This window comes from Sceloporus occidentalis, unplaced genomic scaffold, assembly GCF_023333645.1.
Source record: "Sceloporus occidentalis isolate IW3139 unplaced genomic scaffold, rSceOcc1.0.p SCAF_112, whole genome shotgun sequence".
Lineage (NCBI taxonomy): Eukaryota > Metazoa > Chordata > Lepidosauria > Squamata > Phrynosomatidae > Sceloporus > Sceloporus occidentalis.
This window is the reverse complement of record NW_028317092.1, coordinates 2612512-2632823: the sequence shown is the minus strand read 5'-3', so window position 1 is coordinate 2632823 and position 20312 is coordinate 2612512. Positions and strand designations below refer to the sequence as shown.

General features: G+C 42.2%; 1 protein-coding gene across 1 annotated transcript; it reads left to right on the top strand.

Annotated features, from left to right (window-relative positions):
• Positions 1-1056: 1056 nt before the first annotated feature.
• Positions 1057-16152, top strand: LOC149282577 (pre-mRNA-splicing factor SLU7-like). The gene is made up of 15 exons (XM_089498067.1): positions 1057-1214; positions 1434-1587; positions 2305-2385; positions 2775-2939; positions 4861-4929; positions 5671-5718; positions 6975-7106; positions 7426-7523; positions 8356-8423; positions 9982-10121; positions 10208-10369; positions 13023-13127; positions 13948-14013; positions 15497-15607; positions 15973-16152. Exons 1-15 carry the CDS (start codon positions 1057-1059, stop codon positions 16150-16152), a joined length of 1737 nt encoding a protein of 578 aa, XP_089354193.1.
• The last annotated feature ends 4160 nt before the right edge of the window (positions 16153-20312 follow it).

Sequence of the window (20312 nt, the reverse complement as noted above, 5' to 3'; positions counted from 1 at the left end):
TGGCCCCTGAACGGTTTCTTTCCTCCCCGTTGCTGGTCTGTGGCCCCTGAACGGTCTCTTTCCTCCCCGTTGCCTGTCTATGGCCCCTGAACGGTCTCTTTCCTCCCATTTCCCAGTCTGTAGCCCCCGGAACGGTCTCTTTCCTCCCCGCTGCCGGTCTGTAGCCCCCGGAACGGTCTCTTTCCTCCCCGCTGCCGGTCTGTAGCCCCCGGAACGGTCTCTTTCCTCCCCGCTGCCGGTCTGTAGCCCCCGGAACGGTCTCTTTCCTCCCCGCTGCCGGTCTGTAGCCCCCGGAACGGTCTCTTTCCTCCCCGCTGCCGGTCTGTAGCCCCCGGAACGGTCTCTTTCATCCCCGCTGCCGGTCTGTAGCCCCCTGAACCGTCTCTTTCCTCCCCGTTGCCTGTCTATGGCCCCTGAACGGTCTCTTTCCTCCCATTTCCCAGTCTGTAGCCCCTGGAACGGTCTCTTTCCTCCCCGTTGCCGGTCTGTAGCCCCCGGAACGGTCTCTTTCCTCCCCGCTGCCGGTCTGTAGCCCCCGGAACGGTCTCTTTCCTCCCCGCTGCCGGTCTGTAGCCCCCGGAACGGTCTCTTTCCTCCCCGCTGCCGGTCTGTAGCCCCCGGAACGGTCTCTTTCCTCCCCGCTGCCGGTCTGTAGCCCCCGGAACGGTCTCTTTCCTCCCCGCTGCCGGTCTGTAGCCCCCGGAACGGTCTCTTTCCTCCCCGGTGCCGGTGTGTAGCTCCCGGAGCGGTCTCTTTCCTCCCTGGTGCCGGTCTTTGCTTATCCCTCCTCAGCGTCTGTAATGGTCTTCTGACCCTGTGCCAGTCTATATGACCCATTTGTACCATAGAGGGGTCTTGCTAGCCCCCCTCAGAGAGGTAACGTGTATCCGGATGCCAGGAGGACAGATTTCCAAACTAATTTATTTAACTCTGTTTTCTTTTTCTACATTTTTCTGTTTATACCCAAAAACGTGTATTAATGGATTCTTGCGTAATAAAAAGTGATGTCTGTTTTGCAGCAAAACTCTCTCTAAAATGCCAGAGGGTACAAAAATGATGGCGGTTCCCGATGGAGGAGGAGGAGGAGGAGGTGCGGACCCAGCCGGCCTGGAGGAGCCTAAAAAAATGACGAGAGAGGATTGGAGGAGGAAAAAGGAGTTGGAAGAACAGCGAAAGTTGGGTAACGCGCCCGCCGAAGTGGATGAAGAAGGAAAGTAAGTCTGTGTGAATTTTTCTGTCCTCTGTATTGCTATATATATATCTCTTTTGTAATTAAATATGATACCGATGGATATTTAACTCTTCAGTGGCGTACATGTTTTCCCAGCTTCTTCATAGTTAATAAGTTTAAAAATGAATAAAAAGTGCTGCCTGGTTATGTACCTTTTTTTTAACTTTTTTCCCTTTTTTTTTTAATTTTATTCTTTCTCCAGAGACATTAACCCTCACATTCCACAGTATATTTCATCGGTTCCTTGGTATGTGGATCCTACAAAGAGACCTACCTTAAAACATCAAAGGCCACAAGATGAGAAGCAGGCGGAATACACGCCGATGGGAGAATGGTACAAGAAAGGTGTCAAGGAGGTAATCATTTGGGTGCCTGTTCCACGAGGATGTATTTCTTAGTCTGAAGTTGTCCGTTGATCCTCGTTGATTCTAGAAAAAACGCACTGGGCATTTCTGCTGTTTGATCCTCCCCGAAATAGTAATTTGCATGGAATATTCTTCTGTAGGTAGATGGGTCTCTGAGAGCTCTGTCTGCTTTGATGCTGGTGGGTAGTGTTGGCACTCATTTTCTTTTTGGGGATTACAGATTCCCCCAAGTCTCTAACTAATAGAACTTCTGTGATAGAGACAAATGTTACTTGCTACTGAAAATGTAAAAAAAAATAAAAAATAGCCGACTGCTGATCTACAGCCAGTCTTTTGAGAATGGATGTTGAACGGATGACCTCTCACCTTTACTACAATCAGGAATCTTCATTTGGTTCCAAAATAGTAGAGGGGATAGAGTTAAGATCTGTATTGAAGTAACAACTGTCTGAGACCAGAACACAGTGCTGATCACTCAGGGAAATGTAGCTTGCAACTTTAAATTTACAAGCTGCTTTCGTATTTTTTGTCTGTAAAAAGGATCCAAAGTTATTGTTTTTAATGCATAGTGGCACTTCCATGAAGCTGTTTTGTGCCAGCTGAGATGTAGCATCTCTAATTTAGGGTATATTCTACCTACTTTATGTATCGGTCATGGTCTGGAGGATTAGCAATTTCAATTTGATATTTTTTTTTTAATATATTTAGGGTTCCATTGCAATAAAATATCGCCAAGGAGCATGTGAGAATTGCGGTTCTATATCACACAAGAAAAAAGATTGCTTTGAGGTAAGGACATTCTCCTGCTGTGATACTCATAACCTTGGGGTTGTGCTTTCTGTTTGTTTGTTTCCTGTTCTGTGTGTGTTTATGTATCTATATAATATATATAAATATGGTGCATAGTAAATAGCAGATAGTAATAATTTAATATTTACTGCCTGTTTTGCAAATGGGTGCCATATGTGCTGCCTTTTAACCAGGTACTAAAACAGAAGGGGAAGAAGCCTTTCATTGCTGTTTGAGATGTGTAATGATCTCATCGATATCATAGTCACTCTTTTCTTGTATCTGCAAAGTTGGATGGCAAAGCCATTTTGCCCCTGATTTTTCATGTTAGCATTTGGCTCCCTGGTATGAGCTACGGCTTCCACGTTTTAAATGTCTGTTTACTTTAGAGACCCAGAAGAGTTGGAGCAAGGTTCACTGGGACTAACATTGCTCCGGATGAATACGAACAACCTAAGCTGCTGTTGGACTACGATGGCAAAAGAGACCGATGGAATGGTTACAACCCAGAAGAACACATGAAGATTGTTGAGGAGCATTCTAAAGTTGACTTGGTAAATTGGTTCTTCTCAATTCTCCTTCGGATCCTAATACAATAGTTAGGAGTGTTTATTTACATTAAAAGGGAATAGTCGTGTAGCAGAAGGTACCTGTGGGCAATCTGCGAAAACTGGACTCTATCTGCCGGAAGTGCTGCATCTTCCAACTTGGATTGACAATGCTGTTCCTGGGAAATCTTAAATTTTTATTTCTGAGCACACAAGAGATGGCCTGATAGTATCCCTCGCTCATAAAAGTGTGTGGCTCTAATAATGGATAGGCACAGAGCAAGGCTTCTCATTACTGTGGCCAGTTGTTATGCCATATCTTTTGCAGGACAGTAACTTAGTATGAGGACAAATTGAAAAATAGTGTGCTAATTGAGACACAGAAAACTTAATTGGAAAGGAAATTTTAGGGATGCATTCTGTGAATAAAAATCTAATTTTGTATTGACTATATTAAATATGGCGATGCCTTATTTTAGAGCACCAGTTCAGTAGAACAGAACAATAGGTTGGGTTTTCCCTCACCGGTTTCCATTAGTAACTACAAATTGCTTGCGATAAACACGTTTTAATCTAATTAACAAAACATGGTAGAAGAATCACATGCAGTGGAGGCAAGTTACAGCGGAGATCCAGCAGATATACAGTGCCACATGGATCTGAAAAAGTTGGGTAGTATATGCACTTTAACCCCTTCGTTCCCCTATAGACGTACCGGGACGTCCAAAAAAATGCCCACTAAGAAACCCCTATGGACGTCCCCGTACGTGCAGCATCGGGGACACATCCCTGCCGCTGCACGGGAGATCAGGCTGTCGTTTGACAGCCTGGACTCCCCACTGACAGCAGAAGCCGGCTTTGCCGGCTTTCTGCTGTCCGATCTCTTGTAACAGCTTCCGGCATGAAAGCCGGTAAGCTGTTACACTGTAAACTGGCCCGATTGCGCGATCGCGCAGTTGCAAACGTGCGATCGGGCATTCCCTTCCTGGTTGCGTCACTGCTGACGTAACCCGGAAGGTCATCGGGGATATCCTGCCCTCCGATGAGGCACAGAGACGCTACGATCTCTATGCAGGTCTGTGAGGACCTGCATAGAGATCACAGTGTGATCGGTGCAGGGGGATCGCGGGGAGGGGAGTGAGAAACCATGTCTCTCACCCCCCCCCCCCCGTCCTGAAACAGAAAAGCTGAAAAAAAAAAAACGGTTAGTGATTTAAAAATATTAAATAAATCATTAAAATAATATAAATAATACTAAAAAAAATTATAATGTGAGCTGTGATGTCACTGTGACATCACTGGCATGTTCAGGAGGTCCCTAGGAGGACCTCTTACCATTACTGTGTAAAAAAAAAAAATACAAAAATTTTTTTACAAAATTAAAATAAATTCTTAAAAAACCTTACATCCCATAGCCCTAGCATAACATCTAGCCAGTATAACCCTCCTGCCCCCATTCACAACCCCCAAACCCGTTAAGCCATAGGCATAAAAATTATACAAAATTGTACACCTTATAGTATGCTCCCTGGTGCTGGGAAAGTCTGGAAAATCTATATAAATTAGGTATTTCTGAAATCAGGACACCTGAATTGATAAACTTGGAGGGGATTTTCCATCACTTTACCTAATTTTGTGAGGATTCAGAGGGAAAAATTAGTTTATTTTTCTAATCTTCACTAGTTTTTACTAAATTTCTCATTCTAAATTTTCAGCTAATCATCCAACTATGGTATCAAACGAAAGCTCTATATCTCCTTGAAAAAACAATATATAGTTTATATGGGTACACTACTCACAGGAACAGAGAATAATCGCTAAACCGACATACCCCAAAAATGGCAAAATTGCTCTGGGTTTTGAGGTACCAAAAACCCCTGGGATTGAAGGGGTTAATAACATGCACTTTGCTTTTGTTTATCTGCAGGCCAAACGTACGTTGAAGGCTCAGAAACTGCAGGAGGAGCTGGCCTCTGGAAAACTTTCAGAACACGTGGTAAGTAATAGAGATGCTACACACACCCGTATTTACCTTGAAGTGATAATACACTATTCCTTTAATATTATATTTCTAACTGCAAGTTAACCAAAAAGAAAAATAAATAACCCTTTTGCCCTACTAGATTTTTTTGTAACTGAGTAGAAGACAGATGAGACAAACAAATACTTGGATGTCTTTAAACTTTCCATCCTGCGATTCTTCTGCTTTGAATCGCTCATTGAGCTCACAAGCAGGAGATCCTCCGCCCGCACGTTGGGCACCTATGTGTGGCACCCATGTTTCATTTTTGGCTTTGTACTTAATTGTTCACTTGGCAGAAAAAATAAGCTTTGTCATATGTAAGATGATTATGAAAGCAGGAAATGTTTGTATAAAAAGGGAAATGAAGACTTTACTGAGTTGATACCTTTTAATTGGCTCAACACAGAAAAAGTTGAGGTTAAAGAAGAGACCTCTGATGTCATGATAGCTTGTGACACCACATCTTTTTTCTATGTTGGTGCAATCAAAGATTTAACTAAAGGCTCGCTCTTATCTTGGACCAATACAGCTATAACACATTTTTCCTCATCTAAAGGAAGATCTCCATCTTCCTGGTATGTGTAAGTAATATACATACACATGGAGCAGACTTCATTGATCTTACTCTTGCATTGCTGTGATGCATTTTTTTAGTTGACAGTCTTATTTGCATGTATAAAGTTTTCCTTTTATATCTTGTTTCCTTTACTCCAGAACTCCCCAAGACACCAGTGGGGAGATGATGAGCAGAATGCACCTACAGTAAGCTTTTATTCCTTGGCAGCTCCTAGCATTTTTTACCGCTTGGGTAGTCAGCCAAACTTATTGTAATCAACAGCCATGAGTGTATATTGTGTATACTTTTACTGTCTAGGAACTGTCTAGCCCCCTAAAATGTATGTTGCTGCATTCATTGTTTAGTTAAATATAGTTACCTAAGGTTGAAAAAAGACTCCAAGTTCAACCCTTCTACCTTACCTTCCTACTGTTGATCCAAAAGAAGGCAAAAAACCCTAAAATTCCTTCTTGACTCCAAAAGGCAATCAGATTTCTCCTTGGATCAAGAAGCTGTAAAATACTCTATGTATAGCCCTATAAATAATGAGACTTCTGTCACGTTTTTCTATCTCTCCTGGCTGCCCTACTTTGACCATGAAGGAATACTATCTAAATCTCTTGCCTCTGTTTTCAGTTTATCTGTGCTTGGCAGAGGGTTTGGTATATAGCTATCCTAACTCTAATACAAGACCAAAGACTGATTAAGGTCTTTACAGCAGGAAATACAGACAGACTAGAACGGTTGTTATGTGCCATCAAAGTCTTTCTGTTTATGTTTAAAGTTAAGTAGGATAAAATTTAAATGTGTGTTAATATCTAATATATGGTCATATTAAAAAAAATGTTTTTGCTTAAAGTGCTTTAGCTCGATACTGTAGCATATAGCATATTGTTGCTTACATGCAAATTATTATAGTATGAGCGTTAAAATAAAATTCCCATATTATAAATGTGTCAATGGTCTTGAAACCCCTCTGAAACCAGTATAATTGTGGCTTTGCACAGAATTATTCCAGTGTGGGCAGAGCCAGGATCACAGCACCCATTGTGTTCCTCGCTGCCATGTTGCTCAGTTTCCTAAGACATGCAATAAGGAAGCAAATTTGGTAGTCTTAAGATGTCCACTTCCTGACGTCTTTGTGCCTAAGTTAAAGATACAAAGTGCTAATATTGGCGGTCAAATGTTCTGTAGATTAATTATTTGGTTATATAACAAATATGTTTTGAGATTTAATAATTTAAAAGCTCGATGGATCTCCTCCAGCTGACAATATTTTGTGTATCTGTCATACCAAATCCTGTTTTATGTAAACCAGACTATAGTATTACATCAGCCTCTTTCAGCTCTTTGGCGTAAGGGTGACTTTTTAGCAGTGTATGTGTACTTTAAAACATAACTGAAGAAAACAAATTCAATGGAACCGTAATATGTAACTAACTTGGGTTGCTGAACATTTCAGGAGAGGGATCACAACAGCGAAGATGAGGATGAAGATAAGTATGCAGATGACATTGACATGCCGGGACAGAACTTTGATTCCAAGAGGCGTATTACAGTTCGAAACCTCCGTATCAGAGAAGACACCGCCAAGGTAAGATTAGTTTTTTTTTTTATTTGTATGGGGTGGGTGGGGGGCTGTAGTTTTCCCAGTCTTTGCTTTGCTGTATAGATTGTCTTAACCCTTAAGCAGTATACATTTTATAAATAGTGGCTATTTTTTTTTAAAAGAACAAATTAATCTATTCCACTAAAAACTTTGGTTCCAGTGGAAATAAGAAACTACATAATTCCATGTACAGAATAATCAATTTTTTTCTTAGGCTATAGGGTTTCTAATTGTTTTTTTCCATATACTTTATTGGTATTTGTTGATTTTTATTCCCTGACAAATTCAAAATATTTTCCTTTAGTACCTGAGAAACCTGAATCCTAATTCTGCATATTATGATCCCAAAACGAGAGCCATGAGGGAAAATCCTTATGCTGACGGAGGAAAAAATCCAGATGAGTATGTATAATAAACCGGTTCTATATATGTTGCGTGAGCTCAATGCTTAGCTTGTAAGTCATGATAAGTAATCCAAGCACATATTGCATGTTGTAGCATGACTGTCTTTGCTGATTTCCTTATCAAACTACAATTGTGGGACTGATCAGCTTACACTCTCTGGGGAACTCTTCATAGTGGTAAGAAAAGTAAAGATTTTTTTTACATACATTTTATTATCACGCTTTAAGTGATAAGTGGCCTCGCTAGAGTATTGTATACAGTTCTCGAGACACCATCTCCAGAAGTATATTGGCATGTTACAAAGAGTTCCGTTGGGCTGCTAAAGTCTTCTAGATAAAAATTTTCAGAAAAAACTAAGGGGATCTGAATATGTATAGCTTGGAGGGGAGAAGAATGAGATGGGTAGAAACTTTTAAATACGTAAAGGTATTTAACAAAGCTGTGGTTGGGAGTTTATTTCTAAAGAGGAGAAATGTTGGAACCAGAGGCCATACTCTAAAACTAGAGCCTCAGATGCTTCGATGTAATTTTATGTGCATGTAGTGTCCTATCAGAAGTAGTAGAGGCCAATAAAGTGAGTGAATTTAAACATGCATGAGATAGGCATAAAGCTATCTTGGCTCTAAGATCAAGGGCTGATTAAGGTGCGAGTCGTTACATCAGAGAAAATTGACCAACAAGAAGGGCTGAATGTTTCTTATGTGCTGTCAATTCTGTGTTTCTGTGTAATATCACTATGCTTGTTATAGTTTGATTAAAAATGTAAATATAGATTCTGAAACATAAGCTTTATCACTTACAAACATGTTTCTATCGCAATTACTTGCAGGGTCAGTTATGCTGGAGATAACTTTGTCCGACACACCGGAGACACAGTCTCTATGGCCCAGACACAGCGTAAGTCTTTCCTTTAGCAGTTTTAAGTCTTAAATGTTTAAGGTATTTTCCCGTAGGTAGTTTAGGTATTCTAGTGTTCTGTCCAGGAAGAGATGGCTTTTGTTCTCTTCCAATTTACATGTTTTTTGTTCCCTACATTTGAAAAAGCTTCCAGCTGCTGATGGTAAATTTGTGGCAAAAAACTTAGAACAACATTAGAAAAGAGATTTGAAAAAAGGCTTTTTTTCTTTATTTACATTTATACCAATAATGCGACAGTGATTTTTAGGCATTGTGTTCATCATGTGCTTGCAGGATCTTTTTATAAAATCACCTCTAAAGTAGGGCTGCAACTAACGATTATTTTCATAATCAATTAGTTGGCCGATTATTTTTTTGATTAATCGGATAAAAATTTTTAAAATTTTCATGTATTTAAAATAATTTAATAAAGTAACGTAGGATGTAAGAAACAAACAGCAGAATAAAAAAAACTGATAAAAATGCATTTCTTGTTTTTATTTCCCAACCTGCCCCCCCAGTTATGCACATTTGAGCCCAGACATGCCACACTGCCCTCCCAGACATGCCACACTGCCCTCCCCACATATGCCTTATATAGCCTATATGCCTTATACCACCAGATATGTCACTCCGTCCTCCCAAGGTATGCCGTATACCCCCCCATGCCATAGTGCACTCAAAGGTTTGCAGACTGGTTCACAGACAATACTTTTATAAATAAGTACTGGGTTAATCTTCACTGCCCCCAGGATTTAGATTCCCCTCGGTTTGCCCCCCTTTAGCTCTAACTGCACCTTAAGTTAACTTTATTTAATAACAACTGCCCCTAAATTAACCCTAAACACCCATCAACCACAACTGCCCCTAAATTAACCCTAAACACCCCATCAACCACAATTAACCCTAAACACCTCACTAACTATAACTGCCCCTAAATTAACACTTTGGCCCCGCCCCTTTCTTTCTCCCTGTCCCTCCCTGCAGTCACTGCCAGGAGGCCCCACCCCTTTCTCACTATCCCTCCTTGCAGCCAATCGGCAGTGACTACAGGGAGCGACTGGAAAAAGGAAGTGGGTGGGCCAATCGGCAGTGACTGCAGGGAGGAACTGTAAGTAGGACCTGCTGCTGTGAGTCACTTTTAACGGATTATAAAACGATGGGTATTTTTCAGAGCATTTGCTCTGAAAAACCCTCATTTTATAATCGATAAAAATTGATTCAACTAATCGATAATTAAATTAGTTGGCAACAATTTTCATTATCGATTCGTTGTTGTAGCCCTACTCTATAAAGTAAGAATAACTTTAAGATGTGGTTTATTAATGGCGAGAGTGCTACTCTCTGGTTGCATATTTTCTCTGGCAATAAAACTAAAGAGAGAACCATATTTTGCTTTGGGTGTAAATATAAATCCTTTTTACATTCTAATAGGTATGTATGTGATTAAATTTGACATTGTTAATGTGGTGGGAAAGGACCTTGCCAACCGCCAAATAATGCGGATCTGCAAATATTATTTTCCCCTCATATAACTCGTAATATATTTTCCCTTCAGTGTTTGCTTGGGAAGCCTATGACAAAGGTTCAGAGGTTCATCTACAGGCAGATCCCACCAAGCTAGAAATGTTATGCAAATCATTCAAAGTAAAGAAAGAAGACTTCAAAGAGGACCAAAAAAAGAGCATCTTGGAAAAGGTTGGCTACCCACAATGAAATAGAAACGTAACTTCCATGAGTAATTCATTGGAATGGCTTTTTAACATGTTTGTTCGTTATTGCAGTATGGAGGAGAAGAGCACTTGGACACACCACCCGTGGAACTTCTTCTTGCTCAGACAGAGGATTATGTGGAATACTCCCGGCATGGGACAGTTATTAAGGGGCAAGAGAAGGCAGTTGTACGTTCAAAATATGAAGAAGATGTTCTTATCAACAACCACACGGTAAGCTGCTGGACACAGCATAAAAATGTCTTCTCGTTTAACAATCAACTATTAGTGAGAGGTAATCGGGAGAGTATCGTTGTTATTGTTGGGCAATGGTGTCTCATTTACCTCCAGATTTAAGTGATTAGTCTTTACGTTGTAAGAATATTGCCTGATTTCTAACACCATTAATGTATTAATCACTTCTGTGTTGATAACTGTACTGTTATTTTAACCCAATCCCTGCTCCTTTAACCTTGTCTGCCGATGCTACCCATCTCGCCATGTAGATCTACTGCCCATGTTGTTGTGTTGGCACCTGTCTGTGGCAGTGTTAAGGCTGACAAACCGGCTAATATGCCATCAAACTCAAAGGGGTGTTGCCAATCTGCTCTGCTGAGCTTCAACCTAAACAAGTAACTGTTCTCTGCGGATCTACATTTTGTTTTGTCCAATTTAACCCCTTCGTGACAAAGGCTGATTTTACTTTTTGTACCCTTCGTGACAATGGCCGTTTTAACATTTCTGCGCTGCTCGTGTTTAGCTGTAATTTTCTTCTTTCCCGTTTACTGAACCCACACACATTAGATATTGTTTTTTTCAGGACAAGAAGGGCTTTCTTTAGATGACATTGTTTTGATTGTATCATATTATTTACTATTAAAAAAAGTATAAAATATGGTGAAAAATTTAGAAAAAAATGACTGTTTCTAACTTTTAGTTGAAAAATCTTTTGCTCATCTATAAAAGGTAATAAAAAAAACCTGCTAAATAGATTCTACTATTTGTCCTGAGTTTAGAAATACCCAATGTTTTTATGTTTTTTTTGCTTTTTTCTGCACGTTATGGAGCAATAAGTACAGGTACCGTTTTGCTATTTCAAAGCCATTTTTTCCAAATCTGGTAATTCTTCCCCCCATGTGCCATTTCGGGTATCTTTGAAGCCGGCCAATGCAATTTACCCCATCAAGTCATATATTTTTGAAAACTAGACAGCCCAGGGTATTCCAAATGCTGGTATTTTAACCCTTTCCAAGCACTTATTCTACCATCAGCCTTTGTCAAACTTTATGGTAGTAATTTTTTTGCATTTGTTTTTTCACACACATTTTACTTTAGGTATAAATAAACAGGTTCTGGTATATGTCACTATCAAAAAACACCCCAATATGTGTTTAGCAACATCTCCTGAGTACAGCGATACCTCACATGAATGATTTTGCCTGGCTGTTTGTGGGCAAAAGGGCCACATTTGGGGCATGCACATTTTTCAATGTTGCACTTTGGCATTTGGGGATCCACTGCCCGTGCCCTATTTGGTACATCTTTGAGCCGGGCCATTTCAGTATGCCCAACAAAACCATATATTTTTGAAAACTAGACACCCCAGGGTATTTTAAATGCTGGTATTTTAACTCTTTGCATGCACACATTTTACCACCAGCATTTTTTCAAAGTTTGCAGTAGTATTTTTGTGTGTGTATTTTTCCCACACACACCTACTTTATGTATGAATTTACAGCTCCTGGTATATGCCGCTGTCACATGACACCCCAATATGTGTTCAGCAACATCTCCTGAGTGCAGTGATACCCCACATGCATGGGTTTGTCATTTTTGGGGGGAACTAAAAGGCCACATTTGGTACGTGTGCATTTTTCTAATTGGAAATTAGATGTGTGGCCATCCTTCCCCCCGTGTTAATTGGGACCTTGTTGAACCCGGCCAATTCAATTTACCCCATCAAATCATACATTTTTTTTTAAAGTAGACACCCCATGGGCATTTAATATGCCAGTATTTTAACTCTTTCCATGCGAGAATTGTTTTAAGCTAATATGCTAATTTTAGGACTTGCTCACAAAAATATATTTTTTATATATATATATATTTTTTTTTGCCTTTTTAAATTTTTTTAACATTTTTTTTCAACTTGAAGGTTCCCCTGATAGTGACATCAGTGGGAAATTATTTTTACATTTTACTGGTTTTTTACTATTTTTTTTCTAATTATTATTAATTTTATTTTATTTTTAATTTATTTTTTCTAATCACACTGTGATTAGAAAGCTGAGCTCCATTGACTTGCATGGTTGAATGCAGTACCTATATTCAACCTGCAAGTGGAGCCAGAGTTCTCTAGAGGGTCTGGAGACCGTCTAGCGAACTTTTTAGACTTTATTGTTTCTTTATTGAATTTTCCCGGACCGCCGCCATCTTGCAGATGGCGAAGATCACCGGCAGCTGCGGCTGTGACCGCTCTCCGGAGTGGTCACAGCCCATCCAAAGGTAAGTGTTTGGTGTCGCTGGATGCCTCCTGATCGAGGCATTCCAGCGACACCATTTAAGTTTAGGAGGCGATCAACGCTTTTAAAACGGGCGTCCGCCGCCATACAAAGTATGGCGGATGTTGACACCCCGGGGAGGGGCCAGAGATGGCCCCTTTGTGCCGATAATGGCGTTGCTCGAGGCATTACAGCAACGCCGTTTCGGTGCAGAAAGCGAAAATAGATCGCTTTCTGCACCCGTTTAATGACGTGCCGGTCCTGGCACGTCATTTGTCGTTATCGACATGAATTTCCGTGACGTGCCCGGACCGGCAATTGTCATCAAGGGGTTAAATAAGAACATAGTGTTTGAATGTTAATGATTTATTTTTTCTTTTGTTTAGTGTATATGGGGCTCATATTGGAAAGATGGCTACTGGGGATACAAGTGTTGTCATTCCTTCGTTAAGATGTCTTACTGCACCGGCGAGGCAGGAAAGAGCGTAATGGTAAGTTTCTGGCTATTTTATTTTACTTTCTTACCACTAAGTACATTTTAACAGCACATGAAAACCACCTGGCCTCTCAAGTTGGCACACACTGAAGCCACCGTACATCTTTAAGTGCAATGCATTATATTGTTTGTTTCATATTACTATTTTCCATCAGAATTGGTTTCAGGGTGGTGCTTGCATATCTGATCATCATCTTGGCTTACAATGGTTACATCACAGTGAACCTCAAAAGGGAACTTTGACTTCAGTGAGGTTATATACAAGCTACAAAAAGCGCTTGTTGGTTTTCTGGAACTAAAGAGACTCTTTAGTGCCCAGTACAACCTCGGCAAAAAAGAATGCACATTAAAGTAGTTGGCTAGTGAAAGTACACTTTTACTTACTCACCAGCTCCTCCATTGCCAGTCATTGACAGGAAAGCTCTCGCGTTGAAATGAATGAATAAGAGCACTTTGATCTGTTTAGACCCACTGGGACACTTGCTAGGGCTGGCAGTGAGTATAGTAACATTGCGCATATAGCCAAACACACCTCCTCTAAACCAAGGAGAGGTCCCTACAGACATTTAAATTGCGTATAATGGCTGGAGTGTCCCTTTAGTATACCATTAAAGTAGCAGCTGGTTTGGATCAAGTATGGTTAGTAATAGTCTAATTTTCCAAATTCTTACCGCGTTTTACATTAAAAGTTTCTCATTTTCCCCCTTTACTTGTTAAACCTTTTTAAATACATGTAATTCTGTGTTTTGCTGCAAGAACTTGTATATCCAGAATTGTTCTAAAAAATATAATCACTAATATTTATTCCATCTTAGAACACTGATCATTGTGAAGAGGACTTCATAGAAACGGTGGAGGAAATGCCAAAAACGTTAGTCGAGGTAAGTTAAAATTTGATTCTTACAATATGTGTTCTGTTTCTTAAATTATTACGCTTTTTTTTTTTTTTCGTCTGAAGCTCCCACCTTTCTAGTTAAGAGCTGCAGATATGTGAACGTTTCGGTTCTGCAACAGCATTTAATTTCTTATTGCCTTTTTACTCATCCATCATACCTCCAGAAAATATCCATCTTGTCTGACACCTGCTTACATGTAAATTTGTCGCTCGGTAGTTTAAAAAACTTCAGAATGCTTGGTTCTTAAAGTATACTATAGCTCCATGATAAAGGCATGCCTGTTATTTACCGTATTTGCTCGATTATAAGACGACCCTGATTATAAGACGACCCCCAAAATCTGAATATTAATTTAGGAAAAAAAAGAAAAAGTCTGATTATAAGACGACCCTATAGGAAAAAAGTTTTACTAGTAAATAATAATTCATGTCTATTTTTTTTTGTTTTTAATTTCCTTTTATTTACCAACCTGCCCCCAGTTATGCTCATCTGCAGCCAGTTATGCACATCTGCCCCCAGGCATGCCTTATACCCTCCTATATGCCACTCTGCCCCATGTTATGCCTTTTAACCCCCTATATGCCACCCTGGCATATAGGGGGTTAAAAGGCATATCATGGGACAGAGTGGCATATAGGGGGGACACTTACATACCCAGACACTAAAATACCCACCCAGACACTTACACTTACCTACCCACTCTGACACTTACCTACCTACCCAGACACTAATATACTCAGGCACTTCACTCACCACGATGCCTCAGCAAGCGCTTGCTGCAGCTCCCACGGGATTTCAGCATGATGCTGTGTGACCCCGCTAGGCCCCGCCTCCTCCAGAAAATTGAAGAGGTCTACCGGATCTGCTTTGGGACGGCACAGTGCCGCCGGGTCCCGGTCCTGCAGCAATCTCCCCAACCGGCTCTGCTTCCCCGCAGTGGGCGGGCTATCCCGGGAGCAGGAAGGTACGCGCGTATGCAACCTCGGCTGCTGCCGGCACTTTCGCCGGCGCTCGGTGATAGACGCCGGCAGCAGCTGAGGTTACCATACAGGAGGATCCAGGTCCCCTGCAGCGATGCGGGGGATCTGGATCTTAGTCTAATAGTCAGACCTCATTTGAGGTCTGATTAGAAGACGACCCCGATTACAAGACGAGGGGTATTTTTCAGAGCATTTACTCTGAAAAAAACCTCGTCTTATAATCGAGCAAATACGGTATTTCCCGCGTATGCCTGCCTTAGCACATCTGCTGCAGTAAAATTAAAATGGCACCAAATAATTGCAAAGTTAGTCTTTTAAACCAACAGATTACTTCAGCCACATAATCTACGCCTTCAAAATAATTTAAAAACCATCAAGGGCAGAAATGTTCTGGGGCATTATACCCCTTTGCAAAAGGCCCCAGTGATCTTCAGATGTTGATCCAGGAAAAACTCAGTTTTCAAGCATCCATTTTCCATGTTTTATAGATTCACCAAGACAACCTTAAAAAGAAAAAGAAGAAGAAAAAGCACCATAAAAGTGGTGGTGGTTCTGACAGTGACAGTGAGGATAAGAAGAAGCAGGAAAAGCTAAAGAAGGTATGAGTCCAGCATTTCTGTGTATCATGAATATATTGGAAGATATGCAACTATTTGGATATTTCCTGTTGTGTAGCCACCTCACACAGAGAGTCTTGGAAATTAGTTACAAAGCTCTTGATTTGTGTTATGATGGATCAACTCCACATAAGGCATGTTATATCTGTAAAGAAATTACATTACATAACAGCTACTCACCAAGGGGGACCAGCTTCACCTTTCTTGCTTACTTGAGATGAAATGTATTGCAGCGGCTCATGTGAATAAACTCCAGCGTGGTTTTCTTTGTAGATTACATTGCTGTGGGTTTTCGATATATACTTGTTATTCTGAACGGTTACTAAAGATTTATTTCTTTATTACAGGCATTAAATGCTGAAGAAGCACGACTGAAGCATGTTGAAGAGTTATTACAGGTGGATGAGAGGAAGAGGGCATACAACAGCTTGTATGAGTCACGTGAGCCAACCGAGGAAGAAATGGAGGCTTACAGAATGAAAAGACAGAGGGCAGATGACCCAATGGCCTCCTTCCTCGGGCAGTAGTTGTACTGTGACCACCATGTAACTTGGAAAGCCTTGTACATATTTTACTATCTAATGGGGGGTGTGATGGGGAGATTTCTAAAACTATAATAAAACACATTAAAAACTAAGCTGTTTAATATCTTGCGTCTTCATAATGCAGGTTTTTTTTTTTTTTATTTATAAAGCTTGTGGGTTGCAGGGAAAGGTTTTCCCTTTAGGGGTAGCCAACAAGTAGGGCACCATATGTTTAGGTATACATGCCATGGTTCTTAACTAGCCTATATTGATCAACTAGTGTTTCCACCGTGTACTGGGCAGCTGCATGCTGGCTATACCTGCAAGTGCGAGGATCAGTAAGATGTGTATAAATCAAATATGTTTATAGTTACTATGTAATGTATAAAATACTATGTGTCGCCAAAACAGATGATTTTGCTCCCTTGATGATGATGATTATAATTATTTTATGTAGCGCCATCAGATTCTGCAGCACTGTACAAAGGGTAGACAAAGGTGAAAATATACATCTTGTTCAAATCATGTAAAATGCTGTGTGTGATGGCCCAGGATTAATAAGTGCCGTCTGTAGTAGCTATTGTTTGATTTCTGTATGTCTCAGTATGTGTGATTATTGTTGTGCTTTTTGTTCCCCTCATGTACTGCCCTGTCCATATTCTACATGCCCTGCCCATATTCTACATGCCCTGCCCACGGACTTTAACCCTGCATAGCCTGGACACCATCAACCCCACCAGAGTGTCCCTTTCATGGAGTTAGCCCACGGGGGTGGGGTACGCACCAGGAGTGGTTCAGAGAGAGAGCCTCCTACAGATCCCTTGCCGCTGGGGCCACCAGGAGATCGGAGATCAGCCGGCGCGGGTGTCTTGTGCACGTCGGCTATCTCGCGGTCCATCCTGGCCTTTTGGACCCCATGCTATCCATCGGTACCCCAGGATCACCCCAAGAATGACGGTCAAAGTTATTCGGACATTGAGGGAGCTGAGGATGTTAACCCAGGAGGTGTGGATAGGGGTTCTGGTCTCCACCTCTGAGCCACAGGGATACTGGGTGGCTAGCCCAGATCAGATACCGGGGCTGTGCGACTGTGCTCCACAACCAAATCCAGAGACTAGATTTATTGTCTGCGGATGTTAACCGAGGAGGGGTCGTAGGACTATGATCTTCACACCTGGGTCCTTGGAATGCTGGGCAATTTGCCCAGGTTACTTAGCCCCAACTGAATCGCTGGCAACAGGACAGAGCACCGCTGGCCAGCCCATCTCCCCAGCGGCAGGAGGAGAGGCAGGCGGGAACACTTCCCAGCAGCTGAGTGAGTACCCCGGAGATGGCGCAGCTCAAAAACCTGGAAGTGGAGGAATCAGTCCTCCCTCCCCAGCCGCTGATCCCAATTGCGGGAGCTGAGGATATCATTCTCCCCAGCGGCTGGCAGATGGCCTGGGAGACCATCTCCCCAGTGGCACCAGGGAGGGGGTGCAGGCGCCATCACTCCCCGGCGGCCGAGTACGCTCCCGGGAGAAGGGGCATTCAGCCTTTCTCTCCAGCGGCTGGTATGCTTATCGGGAGAGGCAGAGTTTGGCCAGGTGATCGCTACCATTGTAGGGGCAATTGGGCTAGGGGACTGTCACGAAAGCCTCCGTGCCATGGGTTTCTGGAGGGGCCAGCCTCCTCCCTACAGACTATGGGGCCTGGTACAGAGTGCCACGGTGCCCAAATTATAAGAGACTCCAAAGACTGTGGAGGGGACACAATCTAATATCCACCTAGCTTTCCCGGACAGCCACAGGCCCAGGCGTTGAGGATCTAGCCGGGTCTGCCGGACTATGGGGGGGGGTTGGTTGTGACGGCCCAGGATTAATAAGTGCCGTCTGTAGTAGCTATATGTCTATGTCTCAGTATATGTGTGATTATTGTTGTGCTTTTTGTTCCCCTCGTGTAGTGCCCTGTTCCATATGCCCTGCCCACGGACTTTAACCTTGTATAGCCTGAACAACATCAACCCCACCAGAGCGCCCCTTTCATGGAGTTAACCCACGGGGGGTTCTAAGAGGACTTCTACAGATCCCCGGCCGCTGGGGCCACAAGCAGAGATCAGTCGGCGCGGTTGTCGTATGCATGCCGGCTATCTCGCGGTCCATCCCGGGGAAACTGTTGCTGCTCGGGGTCCCTTCGGGCTATCGCGTCGCTTTTTGGACAGGATACCCTCAGGACCCTGTGCTATTCGGTACCCCAGGATCACCTCAAGAATGATGGCCAAAGTTATTCGGACATTGCGGGGCTCAGTGGCCTAAGTGTGGCGCTGGGCGGGAAGATGTGGACATGATTTATGGCTTGTTTCTCACCTAACCTATATATAAGCCTGTGTGTTTCCCAAATAAAGAGTTCCTGTTTCACCTCAGTATGAGTCTCGTCTTGTTATTGAGGTAAGCCTCGGTGCTGCCCTTATCTAGCATACATGTGATTGGCTGCTACTTCTATGACTTTGATTGGGGGTACAGAGTTTTTGTATTCTAACCCCAATAACTGAACACAGGCATGCTCCACTTAGCATGCAGTAAAACACTGCAATATGGACTGTAACTTGGAATAAAAATATTATTTTGGGGTCTAGACTACTAATATTTTTCCATTGGGTTTTTTCTTTGAAAGGGACAGTCTAATGTCCCATACTGTCCTGCCAATGAAGGATTAAAGTTATTCGCGAGTACTTTGATCTATACTATTTTCTCGTTTACAATTTAAAAAGAAACCAAAAACCCACATCTGGTGAAAACGGTCTTTTCTGCTGCTCTTGTTTGGCACCAGTTTTGGTTGCTTGAAGCAGCCAAGCACTGTCAAGAAAGTTCACCCATTGAGGCCAACGTGGCGATGCTAGTGGGAAATGCTTTGGGTATCGCTCTTACAAAAATGGAGTTCTTGAACACAAACAGGGCATGTCACGAATGCGCACTACTCCACTACTATCACTAGCAGAGGATCACTATCACTATCTGTATTCACTAGATCGAAAAATAATGACTAAACGTCCCACTTACACACCTCCCACTCTAATATAAAGATAATGCTCCTACCAAACCAAACCTGGTTTAAACACTCAACTTACATTTAACCTACTGTCCCCAAATATCTTAAAAAAGATACCCGATTAGCCGGGCATCTATGCTAACTATGGACTATTAAATACGTCTCTTCCAGGAAAATGTGGTTCTTATATCAGACAAAGGCAGGAACTTATTAAATGAATTATTTATTATTAAATAAAAAATATTTACAGAACATATAAAAAACAATTTAATCACACCAACAGATAAAAAAGGGAGAAAAATTATAGAAATCCTACTTACAGAAGTACTCTATTCTTTTCCCGGAGGAGATTCAGGCAGGAAAATGGCCAATTATTTCAAAATTAGATCTTGGCCCCCAAAATAAACACGCTTAATTCCCAAGTACAGGATAATTTATACATGTTGACTGCAGGTCAGATTTCAGGAGGGCCTCTGGGATGAATGGGGAGGAAGAGTAGGAGCGGCTACGAGATAGGGCCACCTTTTTGACTTAGCAAAGGAGTTTTTCCATTTACAGCGCCCTACATCAAGAAAAGCTTGACATCTTGCAGTATGAATTTTCTATAAAGGTTATATTTTCAGATTCAGACTTGTCAGAATTTCCTTTTTCCATGAAGACCTTACACAGTCAGTCTGTGATCTAACACAGCAGACTTTTGTTTCTCTCTTAACCCCTTCAATCCCCTATAGACGTCCCGGGACGTCCAAAAAACGCCCACTAAGAAACCCCTATGGAGGTACCGGTACGTCTAGCCCTTCGTGCAGCATCAGGGACACATCCCTGCCGCTGCACGGGAGACCAGGCTGTCGTTTGACAGCCTGGACTCCCCCCTGGCAGCAGAAGCCAGCGTCGCTGGTTTTCTGCTACCCGATCTCCTGTAACAGCGCGATCGCGCTTTCCCTTCCGGGTCACGTCCCTCCAGTGTGTCATTAGCCTTGGGGGACTGCCCCACATCCGGGGCAGTCCCCCAGTGCCACACATCCGGCAGTAACGGTCACATGATCGCTGCCGGAAAACTGTTACAGTTGGAAATGCGCAATCACGCTCTCCCTTCCGGGTCACATCCCTCCAGTGTGTCATTAGCCTTGGGGGAC

What these genes read in the sequence shown, in the direction of transcription:
- LOC149282577 (XM_089498067.1), top strand. Translation starts at nt 1,057, where the DNA reads ATGGCGGTTCCCGATGGAGGAGGAGGAGGAGGAGGTGCGGACCCAGCC. An exon ending in AAAAGAGCATCTTGGAAAAG is followed by an intron (nt 10,122 to 10,207) that starts GTTGGCTACCCA and finishes TCGTTATTGCAG; the next exon opens with TATGGAGGAGAAGAGCACTT. An exon ending in AGGCAGGAAAGAGCGTAATG is followed by an intron (nt 13,128 to 13,947) that starts GTAAGTTTCTGG and finishes ATTCCATCTTAG; the next exon opens with AACACTGATCATTGTGAAGA.